The 19,007-nt window shown below is 42.5% G+C and overlaps 1 protein-coding gene across 1 annotated transcript in view; it reads left to right on the forward strand.

The window, feature by feature from the left end:
• LOC146062973 (uncharacterized) overlaps positions 1-19,007 on the forward strand; it is a 98,498-nt gene that overhangs the window by 17,251 nt on the left and 62,240 nt on the right. The window contains exon 2 of the mRNA XM_083174982.1: positions 7,461-9,298. Coding sequence (XP_083031108.1) covers positions 7,466-9,298 — 1,833 coding nt within the window. The 5' untranslated portion in view covers positions 7,461-7,465. The remainder of the gene's footprint in view (positions 1-7,460; positions 9,299-19,007) is intronic.

Below are 19,007 nucleotides of genomic sequence, written 5' to 3' on the forward strand. Positions count from 1 at the left end.
ATCCGGATAATTAAACCTGTGATTAGTGCTGGATTGAGATCTGGATCTTAATTCCTGCAATGTACTGTACAACAGCAAACAATGCAGAAGTGAGGGGGATTTGTATGAATGAGGTACAGTATACACAGAACATTAAGGACATCTAATCCCTATCACATGTTACGCACTGGCTGATCTGCATTCTATTTATATCATGAAAGAATAGGGATGTCTGTATTAAAAACTGGAAGCTCAAGCTAGAGGAACATGTGGCCTGAATTAAGAGTATTTTCTATTTTTCCGCCTTGTCCTGGCTTGCTTGACATAATGGAGACATGGGAGTTATTCAGGCTCCCTAAAATGGAGAGCCCTGCAATCAGGTATACTGTACCCTGCCGCGCCAAGGCTAAATCCTGCCCTGTGCAAGCCTGTGAATTGCTTAGCATGTCTTGGGAAAATTTGCTAAATTGGCGAATAGCGGCAAATTCATTTGCAAGCCTCTCTCCATCTAATGATTATTCCACTGTATGCTGCCTGTGCATAGTCCAAGAGTTAAGGTGCCCATACACAGTACAATTATTGTTTACAATTTGGACTAGATTGCATCACATTACACATTTTGCAATGCAATGAGATGAGATCTAGTACAAAAAGTATGTGCAGCACATACTTTTTGAGCTGTGTGATGAGATGTGTGATGGAAGCGTGCATCTCATTGCACCCAGCAATTGTACTTTGTATGGGCAACTTTACTCTGTGGCTGTGATCAGTGTCTGCTGGAGGATCCCGTTCCGCCATTGTAGGGAGGCGGGCAGTGGGGAGAGAGATGACAGGCTGCCGCCACAGCGCAGCCTCTCTCCCCAGCTCAGCACACGCTGCTTAGTGCTGTGTGCTGGGCTGAAGAGAGTGACAGCTGTAGAGGCAGCCTGTCTTCTCTGTCCCTCAGTGGGTGTCCCACACACCTGCTAATTTTTTTTACACACCCCCTTCCATTAACCATGCCCCTTTTTCTTGGGCCTAGCAATGCTGTCGGAACCCCTGGCTGTGATAGTAGCAGGCGGATCAGGCCGGAGCTGACTTCACACGCCTTCCCCTCAAAGGCTTGGGCAGACCTGCAGTTTGCCTGACACTCCCAGAAAAAGTCAGAATACCACCCCCAAATGCCGGGTTTCTGTCAATCAACTTGCATATGGCAAGCAACAAATAAAATCAGCAGGAATTTATTGCAGTATTGCCTTGCACATGCGTCCTACGATCCATACGCATGCGTGGTTATCAAATTCACAGCCATGCAATCCGGTCTGTAAAACTGCCAATATTACTACAAGATTCGAGACAAAGCCAAAAGTACGGTGACTGTGGCCTCATCACAGACTGAGGGCGGTATTCAATGAGGCTGATTCGCCATGTTTTATGGCGATTTTGTGCTATTTTCGTGCTGTAAGGCGATTTTTTTTTACTAAAACGGTGAATCACCCTATTCAATGACCAGATGGCGAATACATTTCAAGGTTTTTATCGCCATGATTCACCGAGTAGCAATCGCTATCTTTTTATGGTATAGTGGAATGTGAACTTTTAAAATAAAGTGTTTTGTTTTTTACATTTGGTGTAAAAAAATCAGGAATTTTATTCTGAGGAGGGGCATGCTATGTAAGCACATGAATATATATTTAATTTAAAAAAATATATATATATTTTTTGGTACTTGTTTCCTAGCACGGCCACAATCGCGGGCATCGTGTGTCATTTTTAGTGGTATACGACGCGACCGACGCGATGCCCCCGATTTTCCCATTGAAAACAGTGAAAATCGTGTCGGTCGCGTCGTATGCGGCTAAAAAAGGCTTAAATGGTGCAGACGCGATGCCCACGATTTCCCCATAGGAAACAATGTTAAATGGCTCAATGTACCCGCGATGCCCCCGATTTCCCATAGGGAACAATGTTAAATGCCTCAATTTCACCAAATCATCATAGGGACCAATGGTAAATGGGCCAGAAAGGCCCAAAAACACCCCTGAACAGTGAAATGTCCTCCCAAAAGTAGTTTACGCCACCCCACGCTCAACGCGAACCCGAAGCGTGGTGAGCGCAGCGAGCCCGCGAGGGGCGGCGGTACGCGTCCTCCGACCTTTTCATACCCCCACTATCCACATCGGCGTGGAGTTGAGAATAGAATAGTGTGGCGAGCACAGCGAGCCATCGAGCCCGAAGCGTGGCGAGCGCAGCGAGCCCGCGAGGGGCGGCGGTACGTGTCCTCCGACCTTTTCATACCCCCACTATCCACGTCGGCGTGGAGTTGAGAATAGAATAGTGTGCCGAGCGCAGCGAGCGGACGCGGATACCTTCACAGGTAAACGCGTCCCTTCGCGGGCTTCACAGGTATCCGCGTCCGCTCGCCACGCTTCGGGCTCGGTGGCTCGCTGCGCTCGCCACACTATTCTATTCTCAACTCCACGCCGACGTGGATAGTGGGGGTATGAAAAGGTCGGAGGACGCGTACCGCCGCCCCTCGCGGGCTTGCTGCGCTCGCCACGCTTCGGGTTCGCGTTGATCGTGGGGTGGCGTAAAATACTTTTGGGGGGACATTTCACTGTTCAGGGGTGTTTTTGGGGGTTTCTGGCCCATTTACCATTGTTTCCTATGGGAAATCGGGGGCATCGCGGCTAAATTGAGGCATTTAACATTGTTCCCTATGGGGAAATCGCGGGCACTGCGTCGCGGCCATCGCACACGATTTTTTTAGTGCATGCGATGGCCGCAATGCCCCCGATTTTCCCTTACGATGCCCACGATCATGATCGTTGTGGCCGTGCTAGGAAACAAGTACCTATTTTTTTTACACAGAGCAGCCAGCAGGGGGCCGGGAGCCGAGCCGCTCATTAGATATTCATATATTCACTGCACCCGATCATTACATATGCACGATCGGGTGTAGTGAATACCCGGTCCCCTGTTGGCTATCCCGGGGGGGCAGCCTGTGCTGCCTGGCTCCCGGGGAACCCACCTCCCCCCCACAAACGTTCTGGGGCAGGCAGGGAGACTTCCATCTCCCTGCCTGCCTCCGTCCTCAGGCTCCCTGCTGCATCGCCGTAGGAGTTAAAATTTGCCGGTCAGGGGCAGTGAGCCCCTGACTCGTTGAATACTGGAGCCGGCGAGGCTCTGGAACGCGGAGGGCAGTGGCGATTGTGCAGCGAATCCTAAACAGGATTCGCTGCACATCGTCAAAATTCTCATTGAATACTGCCCTGAGAGTCCTTCTGATTGGAATATTATAGTGGAATTTTATATTGATATTTGATATACATTTCTATTCTTCTTTACAGCTAATGTAGCGGCTGATAAAATTTTGTCACGTCTCCAGAGTGCTGCAGCCACGACCCCTGTCCTGATATGGAATTTCTCAAATTCTAAACATATGTGGGTGTGACTATGTGGACCAGTAGTAGCAAGCTAAAAACTTGAAAGCTACAGATTCCTGTGAAGTCAGTCCCTACATGTCTTGCTGCTAACTAGTATTGCCACTATTTGTGGTGAGGGGGGCACAATTAGTTTGCACATGCCCCTTATTTACCATAGGATGGTTTCCACAGCCAATAGCCTGTCTCTGTTGTTTTCTACAGGCCTGATGCTGCTCCACAAAACAGCAATCCCCTAATCCGCCCCGGCCTAACACTAACCCGCCCCGCATACTGGCATCAGCTTCCTCATCAATGGTCAGGATTCTAATCTAGACTCTAGTCAGGATGCCAGCGTTGGATTTCTGATTGCAGGCATCTCATCGGGTGGCATGGTAACGGCAACCAGTATGTGACTAGGTACAGAAATATGCCTTGTATTAGGAAAAGATGCACAAACTCATGGCAGGCTGCAAGATGATTGATTTAAATGAGTGTCATGGGGTTGTGCATTGCATTTTGCTTGCACAAATTCCCCAATTTGAATGCGTTTGTAGCATTTGTACCTTTTTTTTAAACATGTTACCTCAAACCATATTTGATCCTTATTTTTTGTAAGGATATCAATATGCCTATCCCAAGCATGTTTAAATTGTACTACTGTATTTGCCTCTACCACCTCTGATGGGAGGCTATTCCACTTATCTACTACTCTTTCTGTGAAGTAATTCTTCCTCAAATTTCCCCTGAATCTTCCTCCCTCTAGTTTCAGTGCATGTCTTCGTGTTCTGCTGCTCCTCTTCCTTATTTATTTATTTATTTACAGTTTCTTATATAGCGCAGCAGATTCCGTTGCGCTTTACAATAGTAGACAGTGATAAGACAAACTGGGTAACAACAGACAGACTTGGAGGTAGGAGAGCCCTGCTGCAAGCTTACAATCTATAGGGATACAGGGGTGAAACACAAGGACAGGCACCAGTAATAGCATAGCAGTTACAAGTCCAGAAGGGAAGCTATATAATACATAAGTGCCTCGGAGGGTTATGCATGTAGAACTTAAATATGATAGGCTTGCCTGAAGAGGTGAGTTTTCAGGGAACGCTTGAAAGTTTGGAGACTGGTGGAGAGTCTTAATGTGCGTGGAAGGGCATTCCATAGGATGGGAGCAGCCCGATGAAAGTCCTGTAATAGTGAATGGGAGCTAGTGATCCATGCAGAAGAGAGACACAGATCTTGTGTAGAGCGTAGTGGTCCTTGAAGAATGTCTCCCACCTGTACCTTGTTAAAACCCTTGATATATTTGAAAGTTTCTATCATGTCCCCCCTTTCCCTTCTCTGCTCTAAAGTATACATATTAAGATATTTTAGTCTTTCCTGTTTTGTAAAGTATGTAGGCCATGCACCATTTAGTTGCCCTTCTTTGTACAGTCTCTAATGTATTTATATCCTTCTGGAGATATGGCCTCCAGTACTGAACACAATATCCTAGATGAGGTCGTACCAATGACCTATACAGTGGCATTATTACTTCTTTCTTCCTACTGCTGATACCTCTCCCTATACAACCAAGCATCTGACTTGCCTTCTTCATTGCTTTGTTACATTGCCTACTTGCCTTTAAGTCCCCTGAAATAGTGACACCTAGATCCCTCTCTTCCTCAGTAGTTTCCATTATAGTGCCATTTATACTATATTTATTCTTTGGATTTTTGCAACCCAAGTGCATGATTTTGCATTGTTTGGCATTAAACTGTAGTTGCCATGCTCTTGACCATTCCTCTAATCTACCTAGATCATCAATCATTTGTTTTACCCCTCCTGGTGTGTCTACCCTGTTGCATACCTTTGTGTCATCTGCAAAAATGCACATTTTACCCTCAATTCCATTTGCAATATCACCAATAAAGATATTAAAAAACACTACTCCAAGTACAGATCCCTGGGGTACTCCACTTGTAACGTTTCCCTCCTTTGACTGTACTCCGTTTACTACAACTCTCTGTTTTCTGTCCTGCAACCATGCTCTTATCCATTCAACTATCTTAGAATCCAATCCCAAGCTTTCAAGTTTATTTAGCAGTCTGCAATGTGGGATAGTGTCAAAAGCCTTACTAAAGTCTAGATAAGCTACATCTACAGCCTATATTTACATTGAATCATCTGCACCATTTCCCAGCACTTTAGAAACTGCTTTGGGGCTCATCTACATTTGGATATAAGTAATTTTACAAGATTCCTCTCAGATGTAGCAGTACACACCCATGCTTCTAGGTGCCATGTTCACAATCCTCCATATATGGAACTAGACACGCCCTTTGGGAGGAGCGTGACACACCCTATAGTTGGTAGCAGAATTTTGCACAGCGCCCTCAATGGGGCGCTGTGCAAAATTCTGCTACCAGCTATAATCTCCCTGAAACTAGTTTTCAAAAGTAGGCAAGTATGAATACTACTGTGTGGCATACATGTATAAAAAGTACTACTGTGTATCATAACTTCAATAAGGGGAACAAATGTCTGTCATAATGTGAAAAGTGGGCACTATTTTGTGGTGTAATATGAATCAGGGTCACTACCTGCTGTGTATTGTGAATATGATTGTGCTACTGTGTGGTATAATTCAAATTGGTGGCACTTTTGTGAGACCACTGTCTCATGGAATATTCTAGAGCTACCGCACGCACATTCGCAGTTACTGTCTATGTTTATTACTACATGCAATTTGGCCTTCCCTGGCAGGACTGAAATACACTAGGCATTGGAGTACAGTTTGGGTGGAGGCTCAGAAACATTTAAGTGGTCCCTCTATATAGGGTTATAAGGGGGGCTACATTATGTTCATTCATATACTACAATGTGTATTTTAGTGTTCAGTTTTATGTTGTTATTTAAGTTCCATGTTTTTATTTAAGTACTGTTACCGTCATTCATTCAGTGTTTTTGGTTCTTAAGGCATTCACCTATGTTCAAGTATAGCTGGAGTTGGCACTGGGTGTAGCATGCTTCAATAGCCAGTCTAATACAGAAATGTATATATATTCATCTCTCACTTAAGCACTACAGCAATTTTTGCACATGGAATAGCCAGGGCATTATACTGTACAGTGCAATAAGTAGTTATCCCCATCATCAGCGATATGCGTGACTGCTTAATCATGTGACCTGTTCCATCTACTTACAGAGCCACACATTACTGCTCTACCACATTTTTGTTTGTACACTGGGGCCCACATCTTCCCTGAGCATGTTATTTTGGCTACAAAACATAAGTTATACAGTATGATATATAGAAGCACTATTGCAGTAGTCGATAGAAAGTTATGTAACATCTACTTAGCATAAGTAATGTACAATGTTCTTCTGTATACAAGTCATCTCGTTCCAGGTACGGCCAGAGATAAAGAAATGTATGATTATATTTCAAATAGTATATGATCCCAGAAATATTTCTGAACAGCTGACGCACAAACCAGTCAAATTCTTGGAGTCGAAGTGGAGTCACTATTAAATATTTATGGAAATAGGTAGCCAGTGTGTTTTTTTTTAGAAGAATGATTTTCTAGTGGGTATACAGAGAACAGTAGTCTTAGAGCCTACACACGGAACGTTTTTGGGTGATTTTCTAAGCTATTTGAAGAGATCGCTTAGAAAATTACCCAAGATCACTCCGTGTGTAGGGGTCATAACGCTAGCAATGCACAGCACCGTGCGTTGCTATCGCCCATCTAGATTTATGCTGCATGTAGTATAAATCTAGATGGATCACCAGTGTTCTCACCAGAGAATACTGGCCCTGCCAGATCGCTCAGCACACATCGCTGGTGCATCGCTGTGCACTGAGCGAACTAACATCGTTCAGATCGCTGGCACACGCCACTTCGTGTATAGGCCCCATTAGGTTTTTGAGATTTACCAGTTGAGGTCTGAATTTGAATATTTACTTATACATAATAGTCAGCCCTTTATCTGCACTGTTAGTAATATGGCAACATTTGTATACTAGTAAAGTAATATGTTTATTTTTGTCTTGTTTATGGACTGCCATACATCTAACTTCTTTTTTTCGCTTTCCTCTAGACATTATGATGCGGAATTATCATTTTATTGGAATTTTAGTTTCCCTTATGATCCACCTGATTTACAGCCAGTGCCCGAAGGACTGCAAATGCCTTAAAGCTGGCCAAGTGGAGTGTCATGGAGCAGATGTCGTAGAAATTCCACGTACTTTTCCTCACAACACCAGAACCTTGCAAATACTAAGCACCGAGGTGACAGAACTAGAAGATGGTATTCTGGAAAACTTGACAGCTTTATTGATTTTGCGAATTGAAAAAAGTGAACTGTCTATCATAGGATCAAATGCACTCAACAATCTCGTATCCCTGCGTTATCTAAGCTTGTCTAACAATAAATTGAAAGAATTACCTGTAGGTTTATTTAATGACCTAGGAAGATTGGAAACACTTATTCTGTCAAACAACTTGCTTGGTCAGATCCAGCCATCACTATTTGCTTCATTAAGTAATGTAAAAGAACTCAATATGTTAGGAAATCACCTCCATTCTATACCAAGAGGTGCTTTTGACCAGATGGGTGGACTCGTTAAATTGAATTTAGCTAAAAATAATCTTACGCGCCTGCATCCCAAAACTCTGGAGAAAGTCACTAATCTGCAGACTCTGCGGCTGTATGAAAATCAGCTGAAGGATTTCCCAGAAGGACTCTTGAAAACATTGACCAGTCTGCAAGAAGTTGGATTACAAAGTAACCAGATCAGCCAGATATCTGCTAATACATTCTCCAACAATCCCAATTTACAAAAAGTCTACTTATCAAATAACAAGATTGCATCATTACCACAGGGTTTATTTCTAAACCAGCCAGAGCTCTCCAAACTTACATTATTTGAAAATGCAATAAAACACATCTCTACTGGAGTGTTTGGTACAATGCCAAATCTGAAAGAACTCTGGCTATATGATAACCAACTGGAGGCTCTTGAAGATAATGTTTTTCTCAATCTAACCAGTATACAGTTACTAATTATATCCCGAAATCAAATTCATTCCATCTCTGCAGCTGCTTTCAATGGCTTGCATGAGCTTCTGGAACTATCACTGCATACCAATGCTCTTTCCACTTTAAATGAAAATGTTCTCAAGAGCCTTCCCCAACTCCAGAATATATCCCTTCACAGTAACAAGATTAATCATCTCCCTGCAGGTGTCTTTAAAAACATGACCACTATAATGACCATACAGCTGCAAAATAACTCACTTCAGAATCTACCTGAGGGAATTTTTGACTCTCTGGTGCATTTAAATGAAGTAAAACTTAATAATAATCCATGGAAATGTGACTTTCAACTTCTTCCTCTCAAGAGCTGGATTTCCTATAATTTACACAAACTCAGGAACAACAGCCAGCTTGTGTGCACCAACCCACCTTATGCAGGTACGCCTATATCTGAGATAGAGGAAAAACAGTTAATGTCGTTGACTTCTACACTAGAACCAGAAGCGTCCCACACATCTACAATTCCACCAGAAGTGTTTCACACCTCTACAATTCCACCAGAAGTGTTCTACACCTCTACAATTCCACCAGAAGTGTCCCACGCCTCTACAATAGCACCAGAAGAGTTCCATACTACAAACCAACATGCAACTCACCACTATATAATAACTACAGAATCAGAGAATTCAGCAGATGCCTCCACTGAAGAAACCAAAGATGGCGACATTTACGAGGACGATCCCACAGACATTCCCCGCGGAAACAAGATGGTCGGTGTAGTTGTTGCAATAATAGTGCTCTGCTGTATAGCAATAGTTTGCACAGTTATTGCTTGTGTATTATATAACAGAAAGAAAAAGAACCATGTTATTGCCATGAGGATGAAGCAGCAAAGTGACGCATGAGGGAATGGTTATGTAACTTAAATCACTGAAGAACATTTACAGCAATAATGTTGCTCAGGTTACAGAAACACTGTTATATAATTGTCTAGAGGTAAACAAGACATGTCACCCATGCATCTTACATATAGCTGCAACTGTCCTCCGATCCAGTGAGAAGTGGTCCCGTGAAGATGCCATAAAGGGAAAATCCTATTTTTGTCAACCACATAATGCTACTACTTTTCTGTAGTCCTCTTTGCATTACATGCCTATATTATTCTTATGCTTCAGCCCTAAGAAAAAGAAGAACACTATCCCCTTATGGTCACAGCTGGTACTGCAGAAGCATGTTTTTGTGTACAATCCAAGGCAGTATTCTTGCATTTATTTTCTTTTTTGGGGAGGAGGATGGGCTGAATTTATTACATTTTGCTCCAACAAGACTGACCATTATGAATGTAAAATGAATTTTTGAACCACAACATCTGCAAGTTCGAGCATGATATTTTTTTTGTACGAGTAGTCACAATGACAAAAATATTTTTTTAAATCATTTTAATTGATAGTAATTGCATTATTGTTACTTGCTTTTTATTGATTTAAGCACAAAAGTAGCATAAACGGTGCAGAAATACAATTCAATGCTACATTGTAGGCATAATAAGATCTTTTAAGCAATCTTGTATACTGCTGTAATAAGAGCACACACTATTGTACATGCTTGTAAGAAGACATTTAGGGGGACATTTTCTAAGATGGGAGTTCTATTGCTATGGGCAACCAATCAGAATCTACGTATTTATTGAGCATCTTCTAGAAGATAATAGATAGTATCTGATTGGTTGCCCAAAGCAACATCACATTTCAATTAATTTCCCCCTTAGATACCAACCAAGGAATTTAATTACGTGGGAATGAGTTCCCACAGCCGTATCAGCATGACAGCAGCCTGATCTTACACATGACTGTTCCGTACAACATATGGTAGGTAGCGAGCACTTTTGAGCAAATTTGATGGGACACAGACACAGGGCAATTTAAGCCCCATTCCTATGAGATGTGACTAGATCGCTTAGAATTGAAGCATGGATCACTCCGTGTGTATGCACGATGGCGATGTACTGTCCCAAGCGCCGCCATTACCCGCAGAGATAGACATTGCATTCACCGTCTATCAACTAGATTGCAGTGTTTTGCTCAGCACAGATCGCTCAGCACACACCACAGGTGCATCGCTTGGGTGCCACTATGGGCCTTATTCAGATTGCATCGGTACTGCGCGCATTCCCACGCAGTACCGATGTTGTGCGCATGCGCAGGCGTGTTTCTGCGCATGTGCAGGCGCATGGTGCGTGCACCCACGGCGACCTTTCAGGTCGCCTGGTGCACGCACCCATGGCAGCGAGGGGGGGGGGTGGAGATGGGCGGGGAGCGCCGGGCTGCCCCATTACCATATGGGAACGCCCAGCGTTCCATGGGCGTTCCCATGAGAACGCTGGGCGTTCTGATGGTAATGAGGCAGTGACGCGGGTGTGTGGGCCGGGTAGCTGACATCACCGGATGTCAGCTGCCCGCCCATATCACGCCAGCGTGCACGCATATATACGCAACTGAAAAGTCACTTGTATATGCGTGCACGCTAAACATCATTCGATGGTCGGTGACCATCGAATGATGTGGGCGGACACCCCAGCAAAGCGAATGGATGTTTATGCAAAACATCCATTCGCTGCTGTGCGGGTGAAGCCGCACTTTGCTGGGGCGGCGGGGGGGGGGGGCGTGCGTTCGCCGGGGGGGGTTTGGTGGACTCGCAAGGCTGCGAATTCGCAGCCTTGCGAATCAACCTGAATAACCCCCTATGTGTGCTGAGCAATCTGTGCTTAAGCACTTCATTCAGCACAGTGGCGGGGGTGCCCTGTGTGTACGGGGGTGTGTACGGGGCTTGAGATTCAGAGGGGAGTGCGAAGGGTGTGAGAACGCTGAGGCAACAGTAATTTGCCTTCAATTGAATCCCCCCCTCCCCCTAAATGCATTATACTGTAGTTACATCAGTACAACATTTTCAGAGCTTTTAATAGTCTTAAGTATAATGCACCTATTTGGATTAAATATGCATATTATCTGGAAATTATTTATATATTAACTATACAAAGTAGTATGTCATTATCAGGTGAAATGAAACAATTTGTGTGTTTGTTATAGTTGTTCTTCAATGGTCAAAGTCTAAATGCTTAGTACTTGAGGCTAACGTCTAACCATGGATTTTTACCTAGCACCATCCCCCATACATACAACATCGGTACCATGGATCTCATGAAAATGACCATATCCTTTTGTAGACCCACCATAATAGTGTGTGGCTATGGCACTGTCTAATGTGCACCTGTGTCACAAGCCTATATACACAAGTGAATGCTGGCAGAGGTTTACTAAAACTTCTATAATTGAAAAGATGCGATGTTGCCCATATCAACCAATAACATTCTAGCTATAATTTTCTAGTATGCAATATAGAAATGATAGACAGAATCTGTTTGGTTGCTATGGGCAACATCACTTTTTTTTAATTTTTAGAACCTTTAGTAAATTATGAAAAATGACTGTTTAGGTCAGGCATGTCCAAACTATGGCCCTCCAGCTGTTGTGAAACTACATGTCCCATCATGCCTTGCCACAGTTTTGCTATAAGGGCATGCTAAAACTATGGCAAGGCATGCTGGGATATGTAGTTTCACAAAAGCTGGAGGGCCACAGTTTGGGCATGCCTGGTTTAGGTGGAGTTATCATTCAAGAGATCACAGATTGGCAGTGGTGCTTTTATTTAGGTGTGCATAGACTTTCTATGTAGGTATGTCTTTCTTTGGTTTATTGTAAGTATAACCAGCTACTATAACTTTTTTATTATACTGTTTGTATATCTTTGTGGTAGAATTTGGCACATAAATATTGCTGTCACTGTACTCACCATAGTGCCTTGCTTCTACTATCAGGGTATGATAGAGATACAGCCTGGAGAGTAGCTTTTAATAATAGATTTCCTGGGAAAGTACTTCTGTGGTCACCTGTCGAGCATCTTAAGGGCCTGATATCAGGGTGGGAGTACCCTCCAACATGACCCATTCCATTAGGTACAAAATTCTCTGTTCCTGGACTTCCATGCCAGTAGCAGTTACAGATGTGAGCCTGCAGCACAGTCCAATATTCAAAAAGGGGAGCCACACCTGCTGCCACCCTAGACATCACTGACAGTTGATGTGACACCCCCTCTTTGAATATTGGACTGTGCTGCAGGCTCACATCTGTAACTGGGAAGTCCAGGAATAGAGCATTTTGTACCTAATGGAATGGGTCATGTTGGAGGGTATGGTAATGGTGCCTATACACTTGTGCAATTGGATAAGATGCAATATCATAATTCAATGTCCCATCGCATCCGATCTCATTGTAAGTGCTTTTTTCCAGCCCGATATGTCACATGCCACCTGTTGCATACCATCGGGTGCTGGCGTGCTGCGGTTGTCAGCGGCGGGCAGCAGAAGTCTTTTCTAGTGTTTTCTTCAAATTCTGCCACCCACCGCTGACTACCGCCGCACGCCAGCCCTCCTGCCACCCGCCCAACTACACCAATGCCTGCCTGACGCCCACTGCCAGCCCTCCTGGTGCCCGCCGATTGCATTGTGAGGGATCGCATGTGGTTTTAAAAATGCGGCACATAAAATCTATGCACGCGACATTCGACTGGTGGGCACGCGAATTGCATCAGATGACACATGCGATCCATGCGATTTGTTGCACAAGTGTATGGGCACCATAAAGCTAAAACGAGCAGGTAACTTTTTACATTAGTATTTTGCAATCCAGGTGGGGCAGATGTAAAATGTGCAGACAGATTTTCATTTGAGAGGGGTATATCCAAACTCAAACCTAAGTTACTGTCTAAAAACAAAGCTGGCAACATTTGTATGCTACATGGAAAAGCAGCCAGTATTTATGCAGTATGCAAAAAATATAAAATAAATGTACTTGCACAAATTGCATTGCAATATGATTGTCGGTATACAGTAAGGCCTAGTACATGCTTGAGCCATACCAGCATTATATATATGATTTCCTGGCAAATTTGAGGGGCCTATTAGGGGAAATTTACTGAGATGGGTGAGTTTATTATCACATGGGATGTTGCTATGGGCAACCAATCATATACTATCTATTATCTTTTAGAGGGTGCTAAATAAATAAGAAGTAGATTCTGATTGGTTGCCTATAGCAACATCACATGTGAAATAGAACTCCCATCTTAGTAATTTCCTCCCATTGTGTGGACTGAGCAGTGTCTAACCACAATTGCACACTCCCGTGGGTCATTTATGGTATATTCTGGTTGGTCATGTAGCACGGTCAATCAGAAGTTATCCTGTAAAAATGCAGCATGGGATTGTACATTGCACCATCCTCCATTGCATCATGCAATGTGTATGCGTTGCACATTATATCCATACTTACCGACTTGACTGCCTCTGCCCTAGTAGGGGCAGCCCAGATGGCGCATTGGTGGCTGTTGATGGAGCATGGTGGCATAATTGCATAACTGTGGCCTCACCCTACTACCCTACTATACAAGGCAGAGCAGATAGGCATTGTACTGTATAGGGTTCCCTTGGGCCTGTTGTGGGCAGCCAATAAGAGGGTGTGGAAGACTTGTCCACAATACTGGGGTTTGCCGGGAGTGCTGCCTAACTTTTAGGAGCGTATTTTGGCTCCTGGCACTAGGTGGTAATGATAAGGTAAGAGGGAGGGACCATGAAATACATTATGCCTCTCTAATAATCCTTTAACACAGAAAAGTAACTTACCAGGTCAAGCATTTCTACCCACACATTTAATATAAGCATAATGTCACCTCAGTGGAGTATTTTCTGGCGGTCCAGTTTATTTCACTGTCCATTTTTCGGGTTTACATTGAACCTGCTCCTCCAACTGCAAAAAGCTTTAAAGAAATGTCTGTGGATGAATAGATAGCCAGCAGAGAAAGTCATTGTAGTGTCTGTTTGCACGATAGACCCGTCCCCAGTCCTCATAAATGTATGGTATCCAATTTTATGAATGAAACGATGCATTGTCATTTTTAAATATTTATCTTTATTTTGTAATAAAAGTTCTACTTCGTAAACATGTATTGACTTCTTTCATACACTGGCATTGGTTGCTGTCCCCATATATTAAATGTAACGTATAAATAGTGTAATAGTGAAAGTAGAAAGTATGATATTTATTATTTTATTATTTACAGTTTATTATATAGTGCAGCATATTCCCTTGCATTTTACATTTGGAAAGAGTGATAAAATAAACTGTGTAGTATCAAACCCACATAGAGGTAGGAGGGCCCTGCTCACACACTTAGACTCTATAGCTATTGCATAAAAGTGTTCTAAGAAGCTGTATATGCAACTATAAAGTCATACATGTGTGTTTCACTGACAAGAGTTGTTCCTACTCTGAAGACAACACAGTCATTTGTATTATTCGAAAGGGTCTATTTTTTACTACTACTACTGTATATTCCCATATCTGACAGCTGTATCTTGTTGCCTATTAAAATAGTAGATGAGATTGAAAGAAGATGTATGTCCATCAAGTTCAACCTTTGATCTAGAATTGTCATCCTCTATTTGAAATACATGAAGTACTTTGTTTTAACTTTGACTAAATAGTGGTTATAGGTGGTACCCCTGAATGTTTCTGTTTTTGTCCAACTTTACTTTAAATGGGTTCAATGTGTCTGCTATCACCAACTCTTATGGAAGAGCGTTCCATATCTTTACTGCCCTGAGCGAGAAACGGCTTTCCTATTAAAGGTATGAAATCTTCTCCCCTCTAGTGTGAACACATGCCCATGTGTCCGAGTCACCAAACTCAAAGCAAAGAGGTTGCCTGATAGTTCAGAATATTGCCCTCTAAAATATTTGAACAAGTTAAGCATGTCTCCTCTTAATCGTCTCTTCTCCAGCATGAACATTCCTAATTTGGCTAATCTATCCTCATATCTTAAATACTTCATCCCTTTTAATAACTTGGTTTCACTTCTCTGAACTTTTTCCAATTCTACCATGTCCTTATTGTAGTGTGGAACCCAGAATTGCACTTGTCCGGTTGAATCACCCTTTGTGTCATCCACAATATGGATTTTCTGCTTAGTATTTCATCTTCTATGTCATTAATGAATATGTTGAACAAAAGAGGCCCTAGCACCGAACCTTGTGGTACCCCACTTACTGCAGTACTGGAATCCAGCTTGAGAATGCACCATTTACAACCAATCTCTGTTCTCTATCCTGCAGCCAGTTTCTTACCCAGCTACAAATTTTAACCCCTAGTCCAGAGGTTTCCAAACTTTCTTGACCATGGCACCCTAGAATATCAGCATTTTTTCAAGGCACCCCTACTCAAAAAGTTTCTTATGGATAAATAAAAAAATAACGTAAATTGTGCTTAACTGTCACCCTCAGGTTCAGTTTTGTGGTGGGGCACATGGCTGTGGTTCTAATAGTCCATACATTTTATGAACGGCAGCCACCAGCACTGGTTTTGCCTATCACTTTGAGCATAAACCATTTGTTTTGGTCGTAGCCCCCCAACAAGAGGCACCCTTGAAAACATCCCGAGGCATCCCAGGGTGCCTAGGCCAGTGATGGCTAACCTTGACACTCCAGCTGTTGATGAACTACACATCCCAGCATGCCCTGCATCAGTTTTGGCAAATCTGTAGTAGGACATGTGTAGTTCAACAACAGCTGGAGGGTTAAGGTTAGCCAGCACTGGCCTAGGCACACAGATTGGAAACCACTGCCCTAGTCCCAATTCTTCCATTTTATGAAATAGTCTCTTATGTGGCACAGTGTCATATGCCTTTGCAAATTGCATTAGTTCCTGGTTAGGAAGAAAAAATATGTGGGAACACGAGATTTTCTTTTTATATGATAAACTCATTAAGTCACCAGTATTTATCAAAGCTTGAGAACAACAAGAGAAAATAATTTGTTATGGATGCACTCCTTCAAAGAACAGTAAGACCGAAAATTTATTGGAAAGATTCCTTTTTATACTTTAAAAAGTGGTAGCTCCTCTTATCTTTATTAGTATAGGATGGATAAGGAGACAGCCACTGTTAGCGAAATAAGAGGTTAAAATTTACAGTGACATACATACATTGAGTGACAATGGAAAAGAAAGAAGTGTTTTCAGATTTTAAAAATGTAGGTAGGGATGACTGTTACTTGTGGTGTTTTAACAGTATTCTGGGGTACATTCCCCACCAGGATATACAGTGTACTCCTTTTTAATGTTTTAACAATATAATTGCCACTTTAATACACTTGCTCAACAGAAAATAACAATAAAGTATATATGTGCCTGAATTGGCTTTCTGTGGTGTAATGGCTAATTATTTTTATCACAAGGAAGACTGATTAACAAGAGGGCAGGTAAGTATTGTTTTGTGGGGTACTTTACATTGACCAGATAGTTGGTTTGTATCTGTCTAAAGTCTGGCTCAGTGCCCAGATATTGGAGACAGAGTGTTATAATCTATAAATTCGCTCTTATAAAGACATACAGCAGCAGCGCCACCTGCTGGAAGCCTTTAATATTGGTGCTGTTATAATAGGTATTTCATGCACCACTCAAATATATGTCTCAGATTATGGAAGTGTGACACAGCAGTGCCATCTACTGGACAATTTTAATATAGGTGCTGGTTCAATTGAATTATAAGGCACCCCACTAATACCCTTATACTTAATAGTATAGGGAAGATTTTTAAGCAGTGCCTGCTTACAGACCCTCTACATAGGGGGGTAATCCTACCCACAGTCTCTTCCTAATAGGAGACACTGACAACCTGGTTTTAATAGTAAAGCATGAGGACAATAAATTTCCTACACTGACACCAAACAGACATTGTTTCCCTAACGCTACATGGACAGAACACGTGTTTCGCTACAAATTGCTTCTTCAAGCTGACCACCAGAGTGTTTGTGGGCAAAAATATTTATTAAGAGCGTCCAGCCAATGGTTGGATCCGCTCAGATCACGTGGTGCGTTTCCGCCTATCACAGGGCGCATGTACTTCCGCCCTGAGCTATTTCATTAGCCCCATTGCGTCTATTGTGACGTCATTGCGTTGGTCACGTGATGCGGACGCGTTGGTCACGTGCAGCGGAAGTACATGCGCCCTGTGATAGGCGGAAACGCACCACGTGATCTGAGCGGATCCAACCATTGGCTGGACGCTCTTAATAAATATTTTTGCCCACAAACACTCTGGTGGTCAGCTTGAAGAAGCAATTTGTAGCGAAACACGTGTTCTGTCCATGTAGCGTTAGGGAAACAATGTCTGTTTGGTGTCAGTGTAGGAAATTTATTGTCCTCATGCTTTACTATTAAAACCAGGTTGTCAGTGTCTCCTATTAGGAAGAGACTGTGGGTAGGATTACCCCCCTATGTAGAGGGTCTGTAAGCAGGCACTGCTTAAAAATCTTCCCTATACTATTAAGTATAAGGGTATTAGTGGGGTGCCTTATAATTCAATTGAACCAGCACCTATATTAAAATTGTCCAGTAGATGGCACTGCTGTGTCACACTTCCATAATCTGAGACATATATTTGAGTGGTGCATGAAATACCTATTATAACAGCACCAATATTAAAGGCTTCCAGCAGGTGGCGCTGCTGCTCTATGTCTTTATAAGAGCGAATTTATAGATTATAACACTCTGTCTCCAATATCTGGGCACTGAGCCAGACTTTAGACAGATACAAACCAACTATCTGGTCAATGTAAAGTACCCCACAAAACAATACTTACCTGCCCTCTTGTTAATCAGTCTTCCTTGTGATAAAAATAATTAGCCATTACACCACAGAAAGCCAATTCAGGCACATATATACTTTATTGTTATTTTCTGTTGAGCAAGTGTATTAAAGTGGCAATTATATTGTTAAAACATTAAAAAGGAGTACACTGTATATCCTGGTGGGGAATGTACCCCAGAATACTGTTAAAACACCACAAGTAACAGTCATCCCTACCTACATTTTTAAAATCTGAAAACACTTCTTTCTTTTCCATTGTCACTCAATGTATGTATGTCACTGTAAATTTTAACCTCTTATTTCGCTAACAGTGGCTGTCTCCTTATCCATCCTATACTAATAAAGATAAGAGGAGCTACCACTTTTTAAAGTATAAAAAGGAATCTTTCCAATAAATTTTCGGTCTTACTGTTCTTTGAAGGAGTGCATCCATAACAAATTCTTTTCTCTTGTTGTTCTCATCCTAATCTCTAAAATTTGGGATAGCACCCCCACCAGTGTGTACAAACACTGTGTGGACCCCTCACCCACAAAATAAGGGTGTCATCTAATTTGTGTGTGCAGAATTCCCAAACCCATATACCCTTTATCAAAGCTTGGCAATATATAAAATTGTGAGAGATAAAATACTAACCAACCAGCACCTAATTGTAATTTTTCAAACAAAGCCTAGAAATTGAAGGTACAATGGCTAGTAATGACTGGCTAGTACATTATCTCTCACAATTCTCTCTCTGAGGTGAAAACACTGTTCTGCTCACAAGTGAAGAAGTGCACTTTAACCCCTTCCCGACATTTGACGTACATTTACGTCATGGTCGGGATGTACTTCCCGACGCATGGCATAAA

This window comes from Crinia signifera, chromosome 3 (assembly GCF_055691185.1).
Source record: "Crinia signifera chromosome 3, ASM5569118v1, whole genome shotgun sequence".
NCBI lineage: Eukaryota > Metazoa > Chordata > Amphibia > Anura > Myobatrachidae > Crinia > Crinia signifera.